Raw genomic sequence first — 23,934 nt, forward strand, 5'->3', positions numbered from 1 at the left:
GTGATAGGACTGACAACTAAAAGTGTGAATGCAACCAAAATGAAATCATGCGAGTGTTATCGGAGCTTTCCTTTGTAATCGAAAGTCTGGACAAACATTTGAAAAGGGCCCAAGAGGTCTTGAGCCTATTTTTAGAAACGTTGCTGTTGAGCCCTTTTTAGCCCGCCCACGCAAACTAACACCACCATCAGAAAGATTGGTGTTAGCTCTTCCTGATAGTGATATTGGTGTGCGTGATCGAGTTGAATTGGGCTCAACAGCGTCTTGCAAAGCCAATGTTTAAAAATGTCGATGTGCCCTTTTGAAATGTTTGTCCAGAAATAGGAAGCGTTATCGAATGCACCCTCTGTTCGGGAGTAATTACCATACACTTACACATATCTGGGAAAATATTCGACAATAACGAAGAAGTAGTAAGAGGCTTAGATAATTAGGCATTCGAGTCAGTACCCACTAGCCAACGGTCGGGAATGGTTAGATGGAGTAAAATCCAATATTTTAATGTGTTCTTTGTATAATTAATTGTCCTGTAAATAAATGTAAATTATGTGTAGTTAATTGTGAAATAAATGTAGTATTTGTATGGTATTTGCGAATGTTTTAAGTGCCTGTAAATGGGAGCTTAATAAGACTCTACTGGAACTTGTATGGCGTACATACCCCCCCCCCTTTCCTTTCTTCTGGATGGAATCGTGTTGGGGTCTGCAACCAATCCCACTGCTCGGCTATCGAAGGATTCCTGGCGAAGGACCACTCCCAACACCCTCAATGTCAAGAAATGCCACGATGGCGATTTCCTTTGCATGAAAAGTTTTCTCGATCTTGTTGACTAGCATGTGTAGTGCTGAGATCGTAGATTTTCCACTTTGGTAAACGAATTGTTATTTGGAAAGAGGCATTGCTTACATAAATTTTGATTTTATGAACTCTCCTTAGACCTTTTCCATTATTTTAAGCATCACTGACGACAGACTTATCGGTCTGTAAGCTTTGGGATTGGTTTTGTCGTTTTTTACCGCCTTCGGGATAAAGACAACACGAACTTGACGCCAGTCATCTGGAATATGTCCTAAGACTAAACTGGCTTTAAAAATCTCTATCATGGGAGAAATAAGCGTTTCTCTTTCTGAATGATGTGGGCTTCGTAGCCGTGCGGTTAGTGTCACCGAGGCATTTAGCCGCATCGTGCTAAGGAGTGTGGGTTCGATTCCCGCCTCAGGCCGAAAACTTTTCGAGAGGAATGTTTTCCGACTGTGCCACTGGGCGTTGCATGCTAGTCCGTTGTCTAGTGTGGTGCTTCCTTCAAAGGGCAAACAGCCCACTGGAAGCATTAACGTGTAGTGTCTTTTTTTGATGAACACTGGGAAAATTCCATCCATTCCAGCAGATTTAAATGGCTCAAAGGGTCTCTGCCCTTTCCACCCTTGCTCGCGTAAAGGCTTCTGTGGCAACCTTCAATGCGTCTCCTTTGGTACTTGAGTCCCATGACAAGAGATCTTGTTGACCAGAGACGCCATGTCTGTCGCCATTAGCGTTCACGCTCGCTTCAGGGATTGAATCAGGGAAGTGAGTCCTCAGCATTTCACTCAGCAGTGTTTCTGTGGTTCCAATAACTTGGTCAGATGATGTTAGGGTTCATGCTGGATAAAAATTGAGCTATCAAAAATCACATTGCGGGCGTTCAAACCAAATGTAGCATGTGTATAAAATGTTTGAATTCACTTATTAACAGAAAATCCAAACTTTGTCGTAAGAACAAGTTTGAAATTTTGTAGTTTTCATTTGACGTGATAATTGCTTTTCATATCTAAATAATGAGGGAAAACAGAAATATTGATAGGATTTCTTTCTGTATCTTTTATTGATAACACGAATATGAAGCATTGTATTTTTAAAATTGTGTATCATTATTTCCTATACACAACATTTACATTTAACAAAGCATTATATGTTTCATATATATTCATTTTAGTTTTGTTATTCAAGGTGTCAATTACTTTTAATTAATTAAATACATATTAATTCTATTAGTATTTGCCATTTCATTCCGTTCTCTTTTAATACTTATTGATAGGGTTTAGTTAGCTTTCTAGTATGTATAGTCATAATAAATCTATTGATAATAAATAATTAATATAGCAGAGATTTTTCTTTTTTTTGTATAAGAAGAAATTGGTAACAAAAATAAACTATTTGCTTCAATTTAATAAAACTTTATTGATTTTCATTAGCATTCATGAATTTTTAGTTTATTGTTTACTCATTAATAGCCCGTACATTTCTTGTGTTCGCAGTATTATGCAATTAATTGAATCTTGCTGTAGTAGTTTGTTTCTTTTCGTGTTGGTTTTAGAAGGTTAAGATTAGTTGATTTCCATTTCTTTGTATTCTACTTAATCAAAGCTTCAATAAGGGATAATATTTGGTGTGAGTGTGGGTGTGTAAAGATTTTATTCGGTTTTATTTTTATTAGGCCAAATGTATGTATAATGCTATCATAGTAGAAAAGAAACTTGCTTTCGCCGCCTATATAAAATCTATGAAAAAATTTGAGGGATAAAAAATGTATTTTAAGTTTATTTCACTGTACTTCTGTAAATGAAATGAGAAAAGTTGGATTCATTTGTGAGCTTTTCACATAAAAAATACTCGCTAAAAGACTGCGGTCCAATAATAGTTTTATGAACAAATTCATGATGTTCATTCATAGTATTTGTATTCACGCAACAATAACCACTACCATCGTCATTGTTAAATTCAAAAATGTAATATGAAAACCTAAAAATTAAATGTATGGTATTCTACCGTTAAATACCATCAATAAAACATATATTAAAACCTTTAAAACGACCAGAGAATATTTACTCTCAGGATCATGATACGTACTTGAGTTCCAAAGGATTCAGTGAACCGAAAACGAACGGCAGAATAATAATCAATATTTACAGTACACGGAAGTGCGTAAAGATTTATAAAGTCTTATACTTAATCCACGGTGAGCGTTCAAAATTAGAATAAATGAATGAAAAACCAATAGCGCAGATACAAAGTGGATTACAATTTTGTTCTTAGTGATTGTAACGAATCATGAATTCTGAATATGAGCAGAAAAGTTGGCATTCGTCTGTGATATACAAAGTAAAAGCTTTTCTTCGTACTGACGTAATGCTAAATGGCGTGTTTCTTTACTTTTACATCTTCGCTAATTATGTTATATTTGTTCAATAAAAATATGTCTCCTAAAATGATTATACATTCTAAGATTAAATGATATGTATTATGAACATTTTTTTCCATTTCCACGTCTTTCGCTTGTTGTTGTCTTTTTTTTCTGATACTTAGCTTTTTTATTTAGTTGTTGTCCATTACTTATGTATTAAACGGTGTTTATTGACTTATGCTCAACTTACACATTAGTTCATTTTAATTTCTTACTTTTAGCGATCGTTGATTCCGTTGTTTCAAAGTAATTTTTCTTTTTAATTTTTCATTTGTTTGACAAATTGATTGATGAGTGCTATAAATCTGTCTCGCGGATTCTAGTACTACAAAAACAAATAGCAATTCTTTGTTTATTACTCATACTCATGCTTCTCTCATTCTGAAACTGGTTTTCTTGTCATCGATTATTCGTCGAGTGCTCGGCTTCTAAGAGACATCAATGTGTATTTTCTGGAGTAGAATCTGATTTCTAAAGGGTCACTACCACTGCCAATTACTGTACTCCACTTCTATCAATACTTAATAATGAAGATGTTTTTTTTTCTTGAAATTTTGTACTTTCTTCCACCAACAATCATCATTGGAAAAGTGGCGCAATTGAGTCATTTGGGTTGTGGTTCTTATGTGTGCTTATGCTGAAGCGTTACATCGATTGTTCTACAAGCTAGCACGAGAATCATTTTATTTTTGTTTACTAAATCTGAGAACTACTACCGAAAAACTGAACGAGAATTCCAATTGCTTCGAAGCGGGATTAAATATCAGCATTGCACTTTCGATTAACACAGTTGTATAATGATTTGTTTCTATTTTTTTCGTTTCTACACACAATCAGCTCACAGATCATTCACAGGTTTAGCTTATATTGTTCGAAAATTGGTCCTTGCTCATCGAAAGATGCTCGTAAATAATTTCTGGGTTATTTTTTGTCAGCAAAAGGGTTTTCCATAATGTAACCAGAATAAGAAATACACATGCAAATTCAATAATAATCACGATGATACAGATTTGATTTGAAACCAAAATCATAAAAAGGCATATAATGATCAATATCAGTGTGTATGGCTTTGTTTTCTTAATGAGCAGCGATAATTTGATGGTGATATCATAACGGATGAACCTTAGGTTTTTTGAAGGTGGAAGCAGCACTTCAATGAACATCTGAAAGGCGCTGAGCTCAGGCAGCGCGGATCGAGACAACGGAGGAAATGTCTATATCAGTTCAGCGGACGATGGGAAACAATCAGCTCCCACTAGTTAATAGAGACTTGTAATCATAATAGCTTCCGAAGGAATTGAAGCAAGTATGTGTAGAAAAATTGTAGCCAATTCGTTAAATGTACACTCTGTGATATATATTTATTTAACCATTTCCAAAATAAAGTGACCAAAAAATCGCGATTTTGCAAAATTTTTATTTATGAAAAAGTTATAACTTTTGAACCGCTTGACCGATTTTCAATTTTCTGGGACGAAATAAAAGCTAAAAATTTTCGCAAAATTTCACAAAAATTGTGTTTTTTACATGAAAAAATCCCGTTTTTTCGTGTTTTGAAGGCCTTGAGACACAAGGGGCTATTGCTGTTCTCATATTTTCTTGAAATTTCAGAAAATTTTACGATTACTGTCAAATTTTCAGCGATGTATGTTTTTTTTAGTTTTTGAGATATTTTATTTTTGAAAATAAAAAAAATCAATCACTTTATCGGCACACACTGTGGGTCTCAGTGCATTAGATTTTTTATTTTTAAAAAAATCATAACTTTTGAACAGCTCAACCGATTTTCAATCTTTTCTCATGAAATGAAAGCTTAAGATTTAAAATTTTTAGAAAAAGTATAAAACTCTGATTTTTTTTACATGAAAAAATATAAAAAATTTCTAAAAATAAACATTTGGTTTTCATGTAAAAAATTGGATTGGATTGGAAATCGGTTGAGCTGTTCAAAAGTTATGATTTAAAAAAAAATTAATGTGCTGAGACCTACAGTGTGTGCCGATGATTTTTTTTTATTTTCAAAAAAATATATCTCAAAAACTAAAAAACATACATAGTTGAAAATTTGACAGTAAATGTAAAATTCTCTGAACTTTCAAGAAAAAATTAAAACAACAATAGCCCCTTTTGTCCCGAGGCCTTCAAAGCACGAAATAACGGAAAATTTTGATTTTTTTCATGTAAAAAAAACAATTTTTGTAAAATTTTATATTTTTCTCGAAATGTTTAGCTTTCATTTCGTTCCAGAAAATTAAGCGATTCAAAAGTTATAATTTTTATTAAAATAAAAATTTTGCAAAATCGTGATTTTTCTGGTCACCTTATTTCGGAAATGGTCACCCTAATCAAAACATCCAAAAACACGTGTATCCATATTTCGGATAAGGAACAAAATAGCAAACTTTCACGGAATTTGGTGACTTACTAGATCGGTTTTTCATGGAATGGCTGTATATATAACTCCGAATCGGCGTGTAGGATTTTTAGGGAAAGGGTATATACTGTTCCACCTTGATATTGATTCATGTGACAAATTCCATCCGAAATGAGTCGATAAAAAATACAGTCGAAGCTCGTTATAACGACAACTTTTATAGCGACAATAGCTCTCTATAGCGACATTTTTCGGTCCCTTGAAACATCTTTTGGTGTTATATCTATTCCCTATAACGACTTTTCTCTATAACGACGGTCCCTTGCGATGTCGTTATAACAAGCTTCGACTGTACATATGTATCGTAAAATAAGTGTTTTCAATAAATAAATCTACCACAGAATCTTGATGTTACGAACAAAGTTTAATGATGAAGAAATTTTTAGTATTTTTTTTTCTATGGACAACATTTGGCCCATTTTCAATATTTTGGGTTTTCATCGAAATATATACGTTTTGATGATAAGAATTTTTAAATTATTTTAACTCATAATGGTTATCATGGTCACTTATCTAGAAGTAGCCATTTTCGAGTTATTTCAAGTTTTTTTGCAAAAAAAAAATATTGATAAGTATAAAAATAGTTATTTTTTTAGTAATTATGCGTTCTTTATGAAGAAAAACAAAAAATAAGGCAGTAGGAAGAAATATGGCCTACTCTCTCGAGAACCTCAATCAAACATTTATTTCACGTTTAATATTCGCAAATATAACAACTCAAATTGAGGGTCTTACATACGTTTTACGATGGATGTTAATTTTTTTTTCAAGTAACTTGGATAATATCGAATATAAATATTTAAGCCTTCTTTCGATGAGCGAAATTTTGATAAATATTCTTTTTTGTCTTGATCTTTTACGGAAATCATCACAATGGTTTTTTTTCATAGTTTTATTTTTCCTGGGCAGAGTTTCACACTTTGGGGTAACTAAGGGCAATACCGTTTTGTATTTTGCGAATCGCTCATTTTTACTTTGTAGTCGTTCTAAATACTAGTGTTTTATGAGGATGGGTGCAACTAGCAAAGAAATTTTACATCCAAACGTCGCAGCCTAAACACAGTCGCATTGATTTTTTGTTGTTAAATATTTATTTTTGTTTTCTAGATTCTTTTACTTCTTACGATTTGCTTTCATTTCTAATTAGTGGATTCTACTTTATTCTTAGTCTTAATATTGTGTAGAAGATTTTCAAAATCTTCTAATCTAGCAGCTAAAAGGAATTCGGTAAACAGCAGGTTTTCCTAATTCACTTTATATTTGTTATCTCATTTTAGTTGTTTGGGCATCTTTTTCCTCTTGTTTTGCGCTTCTGCTGTTTCTTTTTTAATCATATTAAAATTGGCCACCATAAATTGTATAGAAATATTTAACTACACTTGGGTGATTTCTTTTGTTTTTCACGTTCTTTCAATAGATTACAACGGAGTTACATTATATAATGATATGTGTTCAGTTTTTCCTCATTTCGATTACTTTTAAGGTGTTATTCCCCATCATGCTCTGCTGCTGTAGGCTTAAGTAATCTAACATTAACTATTGTTTCCTATTTTCATTTTTAACGGTCATCTACAATTCCATTTTCTTCGACGTTCGGTTGTTTCATGTGTGGTTCGTTTTCAGCAATGGCGTTAGAGTTTGTTTGTAAGTGTATCTTTATAAGAAAATTTGTTCAAATTTCAATAAAGAAACGGTTGATTGTTAGAATTAGATGCTTGTGTTTATTGTATCATTACACAATTGCCATTTTTTTTGCGATCGCTCGAGTATATAAAGGGGAGATTTTGCTAGTATCATAAATCATTTTACTCTCTTTTTCAAAATAACGTTATTCGATTTAATGTCTAGTTGTCTCTAGCAGCTGTTGTATTAATTAGTTTTGTTTATATAAAATTCTTGTTATTTGAACTTAAGTAACTTTTTACTGGTATAGTTAAAGCGAAATTTTCATCACAATCTATAACAGGAAATACTTTGTTTTATTGTATGAGTAGTAAAATATCAATGATATCACCTCTGTTTTACTTAACGTTGTTGAAAAAAAAAAATCGCAAACGGAATTGTACAATTACTCATCGGAGCGCATTTTTTTACTGAGGATCAAAAAGTTTTGGACAAATTTAATAAAATCTAGCTTTATTGTTCCATTTTCATTTTTTATTAATTAATAGTATTGGTATTTATAGTAGTATTGATGTTATTTTGCAACCATCATTCAGCTATTTTCAAACTGACCATTGTATAAAGCCTAACAAACATAAAAATTTTATATTTTGAAACATGTTACTAGAACTAGCGAGACTATCAAAAATAGAAGGGGTCGATAGGGCGTTGCACTGCTTCCGCATGGCTCGCTTGGAGCAGGAGTTGCTTGTAGATTAGCTGAAAAGAAAACAAAATTAAATGTGTCTGTTTCATTGTAATAATAATCCGGTTGGCCTTTTTCGCATAAAAATGATTTTCAAAGCATATGATGAACGTATTTATTGCACAGCAGTTTGGTCCTAGAATCAGAAAGTAGTTTAGTACTAGAAGAGGAAAGGGTTGATTTTACGACTATTTCACTTGTGAAAATATTTGCAAACATTTGAAAAACTCGATGATGATATCTGCTTCCAAATAGATTATGTGCAGGATGATGGGTGACATTTATTAATACTCAGAAATAGCAGAAAACATGATTCAATATCCTAGGCTTGTCGACGAATTGAATAGATACATAATATACCATATTAACAGCTAGACGAGCAGTTACTGAAAACCAACATTTTTGGCTTGTGGTATCCTATTCACGAAGCAATGACAATATCAACGTGGGACTTGATTGGAACAGGACAACAACGAGGACAAAATTACTGACTTGATAAAGATATCTGAAAGTGACAAAGTCAAGAATGACGTCATGAGCCAAAGCTAGTGGTCGGTAACTGGCTCAACAGAGAGCGATATACTCTCTAAAATAAAGTTGGACTTTTCAGGACAAAAACACCAGGTGTGTTATCTTAACACATCTTGAAAAATCGCTTTTGTGCTGATTTCTGCCTTATTGGTCCAGAAGCACTCGTACTCGTGTGCGAATCTTACTCAATTATGTGTTTTTTCTCAAACAAGTGGGAAATCTGCAATCAGACCCCTTAGGGAATTCTCGTTGAATTTTTTAAGTTGTGTACAGAATGCACAGACTTGGCCTCAGACCCTTTGCTTCCCGGAACCACCTTATGATATTTTTTCGAGGAAAGGCCAGTGCATATAGCACTTATCACACGTAGTAGAAGTAGCCAAGGCAAACTGCTTCTCCTAACCGAGTTAAACAATTTTACAGGAGACTAGCCTCGGCAGGGCTAATCCTCTGCAGCTCTCTCTTGGTCGGCGCGCTTTAGGCACTGCAATTCTTGCATAATGTGAGTGACAGCCGTTTATTGTATGATTTACTGTATTCCAGCACTCAGCATTCGCATACATTCTCTGGATTTACGACACGCGACAAATGATTTTTCTCAAAATCTATGCGTTGAACATAACGTCGAGCATAGTGCGCTGGACAGCGGATCTGGTGGCTTGCCCGACACACATGATCCCATTCGTGCTTTTCAACTGTTTTAAATTTCTGCTCGCTTTAAGCGCTTTTGACCAGATTAGTCCTTCATATCTCATGTTGGATAGCGCCACGCTTGCCAGAAGCTTACGTCTGCTGTCAATTACAGCAGAGCTATTAGATATATCATCCTCGAAAGCTCCGCTGTAGCCGTAGATGCCCTTTTGCAGGCATATTCAACGTGACTAGCGAAGCGAAGCTCAACTATGGAAATAGAGTGCGCTGCTGTTAACTCTACTTCCTCCTTCGATTCACCATAGACCACTAGGGTGATATCGTCGGCGGAGCCAACAATAACACCCGTCAAAAGGGGCAGCCTCTGTACGTCATCGTACATTGCATTCAATAACAGCGGGCCCAGGATTTAGTCTAGAGATACTCCCGCGGTAATTCGACCGCTTTTCTGCCCCTCCTCTGTACCGTACAGTAGAATCCTACAATCAAAATAGCTTTCTAGAAGCTTACACAAATGCACCGGCACATTGAGGCGGTGAAGTGCGTGGGCAATCGCTTCCCAGCTTGGGCTATTGAACGCATTTTTCGCATCCAGAGTGACAACCGCGCAGCAACGGATGCCGCTTTTTTTATGCTCGATTGCCACCTCAGCTGTCTGAACGACCGAATGGATAGCGTCCAGAGTAGATTTACCTTTCCTCAATCCAAACAGGATGTTGGACAGGCCGTCCGCACCTTCCGTATACGGTACTAGCCTGTTGTAGATCAACCTCTCCAAAAATTTGCCCGTCTTATCTAGTAGACAGATAGGTCTATACGCCAACGGGTCAACTGGTGGTTTCCCCGCCTTTGGCAGTAGGACAAATTTCTGTCGCTTCCATGCATCCGGGAAGATTTCTTGATCTATGCAACGTTGCATCTTGGTTCTGAACATGTCCGAAACCGCATTCACTGTCGCTTTTAGGGCAATATTCGGATACCATCGGGCCCCAATGCCTTATTTGACGCGAATGATTTCACGACTTCTAACAACTCTTCGTTCTTCACCCTCGCCACTTCTTCTCCTTCCCCAGCGGCAAGGCTGGGGCCATGGGTGAGAACATCGATTATCGATCGCAGTGGGCGTCTTATTTTGGGGCGTTACATATTAGGTGATACGAAGTTCCATAATCGGAGTCACAACTATCACACACAAATGAGTCAGCACGCTGAATATTTGCCATGTGATAGTTGAGTCGGCAGTGACCTGTCAACGCTCTGACCAAGAGACTGCAATTCTGCTTTGACAGATTTGTTAAATACTTCGCCACCCTTGGAGATGGCTCAGTAATGTACAATTTTGTTTGACGACATGACTCCAAACTATTCCAATATTGCTTGTGCTGAGTTGCCGCCCAAGAGTTTATCTGAAGCTTCACCCAGCACTTCGAAATTAGATTAGCCGGCTCAGGGCAAATGAAGTCATGCGATGCTCCATCGCGAGCTAGCTCATCAGCCAATTCATTTCAAGCGATGGAAGAATGACCGTATACAAGGCTTACAGAGTTGACTGAATTCAGTTCCTCAATTTGAGTTCGACATGCGATAACAAGCTTCGACCTTGAGTTGGCCGAAGCGAGAGCTTTTATAGCAGCCTGACTATCTGAACAGAAGTATATGACTTTACCCATTACGCGCTGTTGAAGTGCTGATTGCACTCCACACATAAGAGCAAAAATTTCCGCCTGAAAAACGGTGCAGTTTCTACCAAGTGAGTAAAACTGATTCAGCCTTAGCTTACGAAAATATACACCTGCACCAGCTCTACCTTCAAGAAGGGAGCCATCAGAGTAACATACTATATTGTTTGATATACTTCTTTCCAAATAGCCAGACGTCCACTCTTCCTGTGAAGGGAATTGTGTGGTAAATGTCCTGTAAGGAAAGTGATAAGCAATTGTGAGATCACTTGGAGCAAGGACAATTTTGTTCCAATTCACCAAAAGTGGAAACAACGAAGTGTGTGTAGATCTACGATTCATTGGATTTTTCTCCAGTAGATCCAGTACCCATAAACGGTAAGAGCAAGAAAGTGTTTCTTGTTTAAGATATATGTGTAGTGGCGCAACGTCGAAAATGGCCTCAAACGCTGCTGTGGGAGTTGTAGAGCACGCACCAGACATCGCCATCAAGCACATCCTTTGGAGATGGCCCAATTTTGATTGGATTGATCTCACTTCGCCCTTTTGTCAGACATCCATATGCCAATATTGGTCGAACAACTGTTGTGTAAATCCATTTGATATATTTGGGTTTGAGGCCCCAAGTTTTACCAAAGGTTCGCCGGCATTGACCGAAGGCCATGCAAGCTTTTTTGACTCTGAAATCAATGTGAGCTGTCCATAAAAGTTTGGAATCTAGAATGACTCCTACATACTTTACTTGATCAGTCACATTAATCTCAGTGCCAAAATTCCATCGCGGTTTCGTCTTTCCGTAAAGAGAACAATAGATGTTTTATTCGGGTTAACCGAAAGGCCATACTCCAACTCTCGACTACCTGAAGAGCATCAGGTCGAATAGGGTGCTTATGCACATACCAACTATCAGAGCTAGATAGTCGTCGGCAAATCCATAAGTTGGAAAACCGCAATTATTGAGTTGCCGCAATAGCGTATCTGCTACGGGATTCCACAAAAGTGGTAACAAGACTCCCCCTTGGGGGGTCTGTAGCCTTGAGGTTACGCTTCATAAGCGAAAGGTCATGGGTTCGATTCCCAGCCCCTCCACAAAAAAAAACCCGTCCAGCCACCAGAAGACGCCTCACGGAGGACCGTGCTTTGAGGAGCACATCCATCCTCCGTCAGTATCAGATGGTGACTGAGACAAACTGACCCTCTTCGCAGGCAGCTAGCCTCACTAACAGCAGAGATCTCTCCTACCTACTCGGTGTGACAGTAAAAGAGTAGGAGAGAGTGAAAGTAGATGTAAATATAGATTATATATAAATGGAAAATAGATCTGTATCGGCAAAGAAGCTACAGATCAACTGAGTCCGGCACAGTAGTGGCCACGAGCACAGAGTGCCTTAAATAAAAAAAAATGGATATGATAATCTGAATCCTCGTGTGTAAATAACTCATTAAAAAAAAAAGACTCCCCCTTGGGGGCATCCGCAAACACTCAATTTTCGAATCGCTGCTTGACGCAATGTCGAGAAGAGATGTCGGTTTTTGAGCATTTGATGAATCCAATTGGTAATCATTGTAGGTAGCCCATGGTTTCGTGAGGCTTTCAATATGGCATCGGAAGACACATTATCAAAGGCACCCTCAATATCCAAGAAAACACCCAAGCAGGATTGCTTCTGAGCGAATGCTTTCTCGATATCGTATACAACTTTGTGTAAAAGAGTCACTGTGGACTTTCCAGATTGGTAAGCATGTTGATTCACATGAAGAGGCATGTTTGCCAAATAAACATCACGGATGTGATGATCGATAATGCGTTCCAGACATTTCAGAAGAAAAGAGGTCAGACTGATTGGTCTAAAACTCTTTGCTTCCTCATACGACGCACGTCCTCTTTTTGGTATACACTTTACAGTAATATCACGCCAGGCTTTGGGAATGTACCCGGTAGCAAAACTGCTTACAAGTAGCTTTTTCAAAACATGTTTGATAAACTCAAATCCCTTTTGGAGCAGAACAGGATAAATCCCATGCGCTCCTGGAGATTTGAAAGGCGCAAAACTATTAAGTGCCCATTGAATCGATTCAGTAGTTACGATACTGCGAGCCGAGGCCAGAGTCTCGTAACTACATGAAAAGACATTTGGTTCATCCGTAGATGCTATGTCCATACATCCGGGGAAGTGTGTATTGAATATTTGGGTTTGAGGCCCCAAGTTTTACATTCTAAAACTTCTTCATCGGAAGAAGTAAAGTCACCATTAGGTAAGCGAATTTCGTTCAATTGGAAATCCTTAGATTTTGCAAGGATTTTGTTCAGCCAACTGACTTCACTCAATCTGGAAACATTTGCACAAAGGTTTTTCCAGCCGGATCGTTCAGCAGAACGAAAAGCCTTCTTGTAAGCCTTGCGAGCCGACTTGAACGACTCTGATCCAGCTGAACGGCGTCTGTTCCAACTCCTTCTACATTGTTTCCTGAGTCTAGTCAGATTGGATTTTCAAGATGGGGTCCCTCTTGTAGTCTTTACAGAGGACATGCTTCTTCAAAAGCTTCCATAATGTAGGATGTTGTAGTATCAACGGCATCATCCAGATCACTTGGATTTTCAATGGACGGAGAATATCCATGAAATTTGGTCGCAACCAATTGAATATAGAGTTCCCAGTTTGTTGACCGGGGATTCCTAAAACGCAAAGTCTGCGCAGTTACATTTGAATGTCCAAAGAAGATGTAACGATGATCAGATAATGATTCCTCATCTGATACATGCCAATTCGTCAACTCGTGACTGATTGTAATCGAGCAGAGCGTTAAGTCAAACACTTCTTCTCTATTAGAAACCATGAAGGTTGGGCGATTGCCTATGTTAAGTAATCTAAGGTCTGTACTACTTAAGTATTCCATCAGACTGGAGCCTCTCAGATTGATATCCGAGCTGCCCCAGATGATGTGATGAGCATTGGCATCGCTGCCCACAATCAGCGGAAGGCCTTTTGTTACGCAGTGTACTGCCGTTATACGCATAATTGTCCCATGTTACCTTTCGTCGTTTTTTACTTTTTGTAGTCAAATAGTATATTTTAACCTATATTGTTAGAAAACCATTTAAAAAATATACTTTGTTCGAAGACTCTATAAAAAGCATACCAAGTCAAATTGTCCCACTGTTGAATTTCTACGCATAACTGTCCCGCTACTGAATTTCTACGCCTGTCTGTCCCACTGTGTATTTCTCTGCACTAATTTCTAATAAAGTGCTAAATTTACAGGTTATATGAGGCTGGGCAAAATTGTTTTTATATCATCTTTTTACTTTGGCTTTACATCCCACGTAGAACATTACCTGTTTAACACTATAAAGAACACTATGGTACTGCACAAATTGATTGAGACATGCGACATTTTGCCTAAATTCAAGAGCTCATAACTTTTTGAAAAAAATGATGAAATTGGATGTATCTGAAAGCATTTGACGGCTAATTTGAAACAGTTTTAGTAGTTTTAGTAGATAGTGTGGGGTTGCCGCACCACCGACGACACATTAAAACCAGACCATGCACTATAAGTGGCGTGCAGAATGCTCAGACATTACCTGTTGGACTCAGTCCCTTTCCTCTTCAGTTAATTTAGCACCGCTTAAACTTCAAATTAGTTCAAATGTAGTGAATTCATTCGATCCATATTCGCAAGTTTCCCCTTCTTCCATACGATTTTTCCACCATTTTGCTTTCAAGCGTCTTTCTAATCACAGTCATATACGTACCCTCACACGGCTCCACTTTGCTGAATGCCAAATGAGCCTTCGTAGGGTCCCTCAACATAGGCTTTACAATACAGATCTTCCACTTTTGGTATAAAATTCACGTCAAAGCTATCGTCCAGAATCGGTCTTCTACAGTTAGTGGGACTCTTATGCATAGAAATTCCTCCAAAAACTCGGTATTTCTAGGCATAACCGTCCCACTCTTAATTTAGTAGCAAAATTCATATTTTTTCGCTAAAACTAACTGATGACTCGAAAGAACACTCATTTACTCATATTATTGGGAAGAAATTTTTCAAATTTATACTAACCTCTATCAATGATGAGCATAAATGTGCTAAAATCTTTAGTCGCGTTTTTCTCGGATTCATATTTTGAAACATGGGACAATTATGCATATAACGGCAGTGTACGACAATTCGTTTGAAGTCATCCGTTGGGGATGGTTCATCATGTGGTAAATATTCCGAACAATAGACGTATTTCCTGTTGAGGTTACAAACAGAAACATCGATTGTGACAGCACATACATCTTTGGTAGTTAACTCAGAAATGAGTGTAGCAACGATTGCTTTATTAACGAGCACGCATGCGCGGGGCATGGAGCGCGAGTTTGCCATTTCAAGTTTGCTGAAAGTAACAAAAACTGGGTACACAAGGTTACCTAGATAGAAGTTCCCTCTACGAAAGTAGGGTTCTTGAACTAGCGCCACTTGGGCTGCACCATTTTGCATGAGACTGCAAAGATTGATCGTTGTTGTTCTTTTATGCTGAAGATTGATCTGAGCTAACTCATCCGTAGCCACTACCCAAACTAGGCAGGATTGAGCTTTTTGCAATCTCAGCACGAAAAAGACCAGCAACGAAAAAACCAGATCGGTATCTATTTGAAGTCGCTAAAGGCGAAAGAGCACAGAATACACTGTGTAAAACGCATAATGCGAATCCATATAGGTGATAATTTAAATTAAATGTCAACATATTCATAATCCCACCCTTATTAAGCCTCAGGATAGAGACTGAAGAAGGGTAGCCGATTATTTCGGAGACACACAAGGTCACCTGCACCATTGCTCCGGATAGCACAGGAAGGACTCAATACTGTGGAGGGCGCCCTGGTACCCCACAGGCTCCGTTAGCGGTTAGGTTTTATTTAGACCCCCCTAACCATTCATTCCTAGGCACGTTACGCATCACACCATAAATTAGGGGTCACCTGTGAGGTGGACTTTTACCACCGGAACAGGCAGTCTTCTTCTTCTTTCTGGCATTACGTTCCCACTGGAACAGAGCCTGCCTCTCAGCTTCTCAGCTGTTCTTAAGAGCACTTCCACAGTTATTAACTGAGAGCTTACTGTGCCAATGACCATTTTTGCTTGCGTATATCGTGTGGCAGGTACGAAGATACTTTATGCCCTGGTCTTGCTGATAAGCTGCGCGTTTACCGCTACGGCTAACTGGGAACAGGCTGTCCGTAGTGTTAATTCTTAGCCAGATGAAACAACCACTACGCAACTAGTTCTTCACCGTTTAGGTCCAGAGCGTTCCGTCCGTGCCTCAGGACTTCAATAAATACATTGCCATCGAAGCTCGTTGTTTTTCAACCTCGGATTTGGCGTGTAGTGTAGTAAGAGCAAAAGAATTCTTTAAATGTGAATTCACTGAAGAAAGAAAAAGCAGCATGAAGAAAGTTTGTACCGTAATCCGGGGTATCATTGATCAGCGGGGTAACATTGATCGGAATGACTCATCTCGTAAAAGGTTCGTATCGTCATTTATTGATGGAACATTTCCAAATCATGAATGGTGCTTCTCTTTCTTATATTCATAAGCTAATGAAAATGAAGATTTTTGTGTTAACCTTATGCGAAAATTTGCCAACTTTTCGAAACAATTGTTTCATTGGGAAGGATGGCCCTACCAAACATTCATGTGTCACATAAGTGCTGCAAACGATATGAGCAAGGAAAATGCGGTTCTTACTAAAAATGGAATCGCCGAAAACGATTCTGTTGTCAAAACTTTCATAAGTATGTTTAATTAGGCAACATTAACGAATTACTGTTAAGAATATAGAATTGCCTTAGGAAATTGCCTACCTTTAGGCGTATTCCTTGGTTCGAGGTGTTTAACACTCAAAATGCCAAGCTCTTTCAGCACACTTTAAAAAATCATAACACATTTTCCTATGGGAAGCGTGCGGGTGGTCATCGGTTTTTCAGTTCTGTCGCCTAAACGGTAAAAGATATCACTTTGGCGTCTATGGACGAAAGTTAGAGTATGGATTGATGAAACAAAAACTATTTTTTTAAAAATTTTTCATGATACAGACGATAGATTTTCCGCTATTTTTCCGACAATTTTATTCATGGTGAAAAATTTTCCGGGAAATGTTTTTCTTTTTATATTTTTAATAGATTGCTGAGGAAATTTTCTTTCGATTTCACTAAAAGACTTTTGTTCTACGATGCATAGTTCAGGAGATATGAATTTTCAAAGTTTGAGGTATATAGGGAAATCGTGAAAATTCATCTAGAGTTTTCCGGGAAAATAGGCCACTATAATTGTTTTGAATTTCACTTTTGGTCATATATCCACGAGCTCTACCTCTGGTGAAAATTTCATACAAATCGGAGAACCTCCGGCCCAAACCTGTCCGATAATAAAAAAAAATCCCCCATAGTCACAAGCTATAGGTGGCAGTACTTGTTTTAAAAATATAAAAATCAATGTTACCCCAGATTACGGTACTAAGCAGAACGGCATGCTAAGATTTTATGCATTGTTAATCTATGTTGCACGTGTAGCATCTAGGAGGAAGCTTCTCTAGCTCTCAAATAGACCACTTGTATCTCACTTGTATATCTATCAGGACCATTCAAGGCCCTAATACCGACTCGAATCATTATTTTGTTGTAGCTTGTTGGGCGCGGTTATCCAGCATCATGAGTTCTAGAAATTACAAAACGATGCGATTCAATATCCAACACTTGTCAAGCGTTGGAGTGGCTTACTCAGTACCATAAGCCAGCACCTGGATGACCAGTTGTGAAGCAGTTCAGTGTTGCGCGAGCTTATTCAGAAGTAATGGTAAAAAATGCTGCAGAGAGAAAAACTTTACGAAGGAAGTGTGATGGTAGATGTAGAAGTGCAAAGAGTGCATAGAACGGAATTATATGTAGAGGTTTTAGGCGCTGGTCGATGGTGTGCAATGCATAGCACACCATTGTTTGCCTTGGTAATGACTGAAAGGGGATTTTGCTGACCGATAAAACAGTGGAGGAAATAACTTCCAACAGTAGTTCGACGGAGAACTGCAAGTGAAAACGGGTGACACCGCACAGTAGCTGTTGTTGCATTTTCCCATTCAGGAAGAGTTGGTCAATTCAGGTGATGGCTCGTTAACTAACAGTGTCCAGTCAATCGACAAATTGATCAAACGAAGACCGATAGTCTTCGCGTGAGATTAAAATTGCTGATCTGTGTGAGAAACGGTAGTAAGATTATCATTGATGTGAAGTTCTGTAGTCCTTCAATAAAGGTGAACATGAATTGAAGGGTTTAAGGGAAGAAATCTCATAGCGACCAACAGTCGATTCGCTATCGACACCCGAAACCCTGTGGCAACGTTAGGAAGGGACATTTGCAATTGACCGAACAGTGGAACTTAAGCCAAGTGATAGACGGCATCGTTAGTCTCAGAGAGCAAAGATGGAGGTGAATGAAGAGAAGCACAAGGCAAATTTCCGAGAAACTAGGGCCGCATTCAAACGAGAGAACAGGTTTAGAAAATCAAAATTTTGCAAGGAGTTGTGCCGAGATGCAGACGTCTATCCATGGATTAACGTGGACCGGATTGTTATGTGGATTAAGGGCCATTCGACAGCTGAACAGTGATCAGACAAATTCTCTGCAACCTTTTGTAATGGAACCAATAATAACTGTTCCAAAATTAGTACAAATAAGCAAACATCATGAACACTTGACACGCAGAACAGCTAAATCAATAAGGACAAAAAACGATTGACCCTTGCTTCCCCGGAATCATCTTACGGTATTACTTCGAGGATGTACTGGATATAGCAGTGGGGGCCCTGAGTTACCTTCTAAGGAGTCTGGTAGAAGATATCCCCATTCTAGCAAAACATAACATCAGGATCACTGTTTTTTTTTTTAATTTGGTCCAAGCTGTTCGAAGCTTCAAACGAAGTTCAATGTCCTATCTCAGAAATCTAGATAAGTGATGTCAGGTCTCCTATTAGGCGCTATCATCCACTTTACGACCACCGCAAATGAAAATCGACAGGTAGTAAGCTTATACAGGGTGTCCACAAATTATCCGTACAAACTTTGAAGACATGGCTCTATACAATCAAGTATAATGAATTCAATATTCTTGCATGATTTTAAACATTGGCTTATTATATTCTTAAGAAGTAAGTTTGACACATTTCCGATTTCAAATAATTGCAAAACCAACCCAAATGTATTGAGGTGTCTTAAAGGGAGCTGTTTTCCTAGCTTTTTGACGGGAGAGAAATGTCCATAGAACTCATAAGATTTCGATCGTACAATTTTCTATATCCAGTGTAACTTGAAGCCACTAACTTGTAGATTACTTCAAATAATAATAGGACATTTGTATTCATCTCTTTTAGGTTTTAGGGATAACACATCTTCAGTGTGACTAGCGGCTCTCAGGGAAAACGTCTCCGAAAAATTTAAATTTGCGTATCTCAGTAACAGACAATCATTTCCAATTTTTTTTAAAGTTGTGTTTTGTGTTAACATATAGATGTATTATAAAAGGTACATGGACATTGATTTATCATTGTTTTCAATGGGAGATCATCTTTCCAATATTTTTATGTTCGGATAAATTGCAGACACCCAGTAGTTTGACCCAGTCTTCTTCTTCTTCTTCTTGGCATCACGTCCTCACTGGGACAAAGCCTGTTTCTCTGCTTAGTGTTCAATGAGCACTCCACAGTTATTAACTGAGAGCTTTCATTGCCAAAGTTACCATTAACGCATTCGTATATTGTGTGGCAGGTACGATGATACTCTATGCCTAAGAAAGTCAAGGAAATTTCCATTACGAAAAGATCCTTGTCCGATCGGGAATTGAATCCAGACACCTTCAGCATGGATTTGCTTTGTAGCCGCGAACACTAACCGTTCGGCTAAGGAAGACCTAGTCACAAACAAAAAATCAGCGTCAACCTATTAAAATTTGCTGAGAAATTGCCGTAAGAGAAAAAATGGGTGGTAGCGTTTTACAGGGCACCTAATTGTAATAAATTTTAAAATACTGACTGCATGGCCAAATGCGGATCAAATTTATAACCGGTGTATTTACGTTCAATACGACAAGAAAACTTACAGGTAGCTGCTACTAGTTGCGGCAGGTATTTTTTCCAGAACGCACATTGCCGCAATCGTGGGCCACGGCCCACATAGGTTGTGTTGAGCCCAAGTTCTAGATAATGTCTACCATGCGCTGTATGTTTCGGCCATTCTGGGAAGTCACTATTTGGAGGACTTGGATTTGGATTGCTATAAAGACAAAATAATTAGAAAGATGAATACTTTAAGTTATAAATAATTAATATAGCTATAAACTTACCCAGTTTTAGCAAAGTTAGACCAGTATCTCATAATCTTCCTACTGAAGTCTTTTTCATCCTCCATGTACCCCAGATCAGAGTTCAGAGGCTCACCGAACACATAATTGATCTCGTCACCATGCATCACACCGGTCCACCGTGGCCAGGGGTTACCTTTGCTTCTATGAGTGTACAGATACATGTACACATTGTTGCCTTCTTCTGCATATCGCTGGGCAAACTCATTCACATTACACGTGAAGTGATAATCTCCGACCATTTTGTCCAATGCATCCCGATTGCTGTTGGGATTTTCCGGTTCTGTCCAGTCGGTGTACTCGAACACGATAGCCTGCCTCGCGGCTCCGTTCACGTAAGGATTCAGTTCTCTAACGGCCTGCAAGAACTCCTCCCGTGAAACTGTGACACCCTCCTCTTTCCGCAATAGTTCAGTCAAGTAGTATATTATGAAGTAATAACCTTCCTCCGTATTACTGCCGGTTAGGATGTCCGTCTTCTTAAACCTACCACTGGCTAGCGAACGTTGGGGTGTTTCGTCGAGGAATGCACCGTCAACGACGGGTACAAATGGAAACTCGCAGATTCCTAGCGTTCCCCATTCGTTATCGACCAGCACGTTTGGATCTTTAGTGCGGAGACACTCTACGGTGTCAGTGAGCTTTGTCGCATCGTGCGGACAATTGACGGCTTCGGCTAAGCGAAGAGCTCTGTGGAATATATAAACACGTCAGCTGATCACGTTATCAGAGAGTACTGTAGTTCTTACCTGAGCGTAGCTTCTTCGCGGGAAACCAAAGCCCATGGGGCAGTCGGAGATCCGCTTTGCAGAATGGCTCTCTGGAACAGATCCCGGGATAAGGCCGAAAGCAAATGCAGTGACACCGAGACAGCACCTGCACTTTCACCAAACAGGGTCACCCGGGACGGATCTCCGCCGAACTTGTGAATGTTGTCGCGTACCCATCTAGAATTATGAAAGAAAGTTTAGCATTGTTTTTTTAAAGGTGAGAAATATCAGCAATAATAGTTGCGATTGCATCTATGCAAGGAGATACGACCAAATCGAAAGCCTGACCCATCACATCGAGCCACGGAGAGGCTTAGAGCTGTATGGTGGATACAGCGTAATGCTTTACGCAACTGATTCGAGTTGTTAAACGAAACGCATTTCAGGAATTGCTGAAATATGATTTTTGTTAGGGAAATATACGTATTTCCGGCAGTCTAAGCCAATGTTGCGCTTCTTTTGTAATATTCTCCAACATAAGCAGACAAATTACGTATTTGTTAGTTTAAATGTATGCGCTGCTCAATCCTCTATCGATTGACATCGACAGACTTGATAAAAGCTTTTTGGAAACGTTCTTACAAAGTTTTGAACATCTAATGTCAGCAGCCTCGTTTTCTTCGGCATAAGCCATAAGAACTGCATTTCCATAAGAACTGCAGATAAATCTGTTCAGCAGCTCCACATCAGCCGCATTTTTAGGTGTATTCATTTGAATTGACGACATCTCTGGCGAAACTTTTGGTCAGTCTCGGAAATCTCGTCAACGGGAAGCTGCCAGTACAAAGAATCATCTGAAGGTTTCATTGGAGTGTTTTGATTGAAAAATACTGCGAATGTGGTGTTCTGATTTTGATTGCCAATAATAGTCGAATGGTGCTGAAGCCGTAAATTACCCTATTTTTTATTTTTAAACATGTGAAGTAGACCTGTTCACATTTGAAAACATGTCGGGAAATCTTCCGGTCAAGCAATATTCTGAATTCTCATGCTAAGAACAATGTCTGGTCAAATTTTCAGCTCATTTGATAATTTTTTCAGTATGCTTCAAGTTAAAAATGTGTTTTTAGGCTTATTTTAAGGTTTGAAAAATCATAACTCAAAACTTATAAATCAAAACCACTTGCTTTTACCACCAATTGAAAGCTAATTCTATTCTGTTAAAGTTTGTCGAACACCCCAATATGATTACATGTAGTTTAAATATTGTTTGATCGAGATTTGTTCTCCACAGTACCCATAAATCACGGTTTTCTAAATATGGTGTATGGTGCCCTAGTCAACGGGCATCAAACAAAATAGATCTATGAATTTATTAACCATTAACAGATTACATGTTGCTTTAGGCAATAAATTACAAAAAAATGCCCAAAGATCGAACAACCCATCCCAACCTGATGATATTTCTATCATGTATGACACATGTACCGAAGAATGAATGAATTGAACAAGTTAGCATTGCTTTTTCTTTCCGAGTGATGATTGTTATGATCGCATTTCACTGACTATTCAGAACTATTTGAAAACAATCATCATCATCGACTAGGAAAAAGCAGTGCTAACGTGTTCATTTTTTACATTCTTTGAAGCACATGGTGGTGTTCTTGGCTCACCCACAGCGGATTTACAAATGTGCTTCCTAATTACTTATTTTTTACAATTTATTTTCGTAAGATAAAAGGTAACTTTAATAGTGATTGGGTTTTTGATATGCTTAGACATCATGTTCTAGAAAATTGAAATCCAAAATTTTCATACAGGTATGTTTTTTAGACAGAAAACTCCCCAAAAATAGTGATTTTCAAGAACCTCGAAGCACAAATCTCAACCAAACTATGTTAAAACTTGCTCCAATCATAAATTCGTGTTCGACAAAAGTTCGTACAATTGAATGAACTACTATGTAGAGGTATGCTTGGAAATAGCCCAAAAACACATAATTGACTTGAAGCATACCTAAATTTTCTCCGAATTAACTGAAATTTTGACCAGAAGTTCATTTTAACATGAAAAATCCAAATATTGGTTGACTGACGAATTTACAGACAATTTTGAAAATATGAATAGGTCTAATGTGAAGCCTGTTTCTCAACTGTACAGCAGTGTTCTGAGAGCACTTCCACCGTAATTAACTAAGAGCTTGCCAAAGTAGGGCATATATCGTGCGGCAGGTACGATGATACTCGTGGCTCAGGGAAGTCAAGGAAGTTTTAAATACGTAAATATTCTGAACCAAGGATGAAAAAAATCGTCTCTACACACTTAGATTAAATTACTGGAGTCGGTAAAATTTTACTGGGTTTTGGAACTACCGAAAAATTCAGTAAAATGAAAACTGTCGCCACGCGTATTTGAAAGCAAATTTCACCATGTTTTATTTTTTATCGATATATGATATAAAAAGAAAGCTCTCTGCAAAATTTCAGTGAAAAATCTCTGTTTTTCGATTTCTGACATTTTTTCTTAGTTTGCTGACTTTTTCGGTAGTTCCAAAACCCAGTTATTTTTACCGAACAGATTGAGTGTGTAGCGACAAACAACACGGTATTTGAACGGTCTAAGAGGGCCGTCGCTCTAACAGCAGCATGATTTGAGCACTTCACTACACGTGCGTTTTACCGATATATGAAGCATCCGATGCATCGTTTGTCGTGGGACAAAGAGTTTGTCGGATAATGTTACAAGTTACGATCAACTCGAATTATGCCGCATTCGCGCTATTATTTTTCGCGCAGACCATGTGCAAATGATTTCAGAATCATAAATAGCATGTACAAAGGCAAATCACAAAGGAAAACGAAAAAATCCTCAAAATAATAAAACTTTGACCCGCGAACGATTAATCGCTAGTGCACATTCAGAACGATGCATTATTCGACG

General features: G+C 38.1%; 1 protein-coding gene across 9 annotated transcripts in view; it reads right to left on the reverse strand.

Annotated features, from left to right (window-relative positions):
• Positions 1-6,517: 6,517 nt before the first annotated feature.
• LOC5578456 (acetylcholinesterase) overlaps positions 6,518-23,934 on the reverse strand; it is a 385,351-nt gene continuing 367,934 nt past the window's right edge. For all 9 annotated transcript variants that reach the window (XM_021851337.1, XM_021851339.1, XM_021851338.1 and 6 more), the window contains 4 exons: positions 21,034-21,231; positions 20,267-20,974; positions 20,024-20,196; positions 6,518-8,036 (listed from right to left, as the gene is read on the reverse strand). In XM_021851337.1, the coding sequence (XP_021707029.1) occupies positions 7,921-8,036; positions 20,024-20,196; positions 20,267-20,974; positions 21,034-21,231 (1,195 nt within the window). In that variant the 3' untranslated portion in view covers positions 6,518-7,920. The remainder of the gene's footprint in view (positions 8,037-20,023; positions 20,197-20,266; positions 20,975-21,033; positions 21,232-23,934) is intronic.

The sequence above is a fragment of the Aedes aegypti genome, chromosome 3 (genome assembly GCF_002204515.2).
Source record: "Aedes aegypti strain LVP_AGWG chromosome 3, AaegL5.0 Primary Assembly, whole genome shotgun sequence".
NCBI classification, from domain to species: domain Eukaryota; kingdom Metazoa; phylum Arthropoda; class Insecta; order Diptera; family Culicidae; genus Aedes; species Aedes aegypti.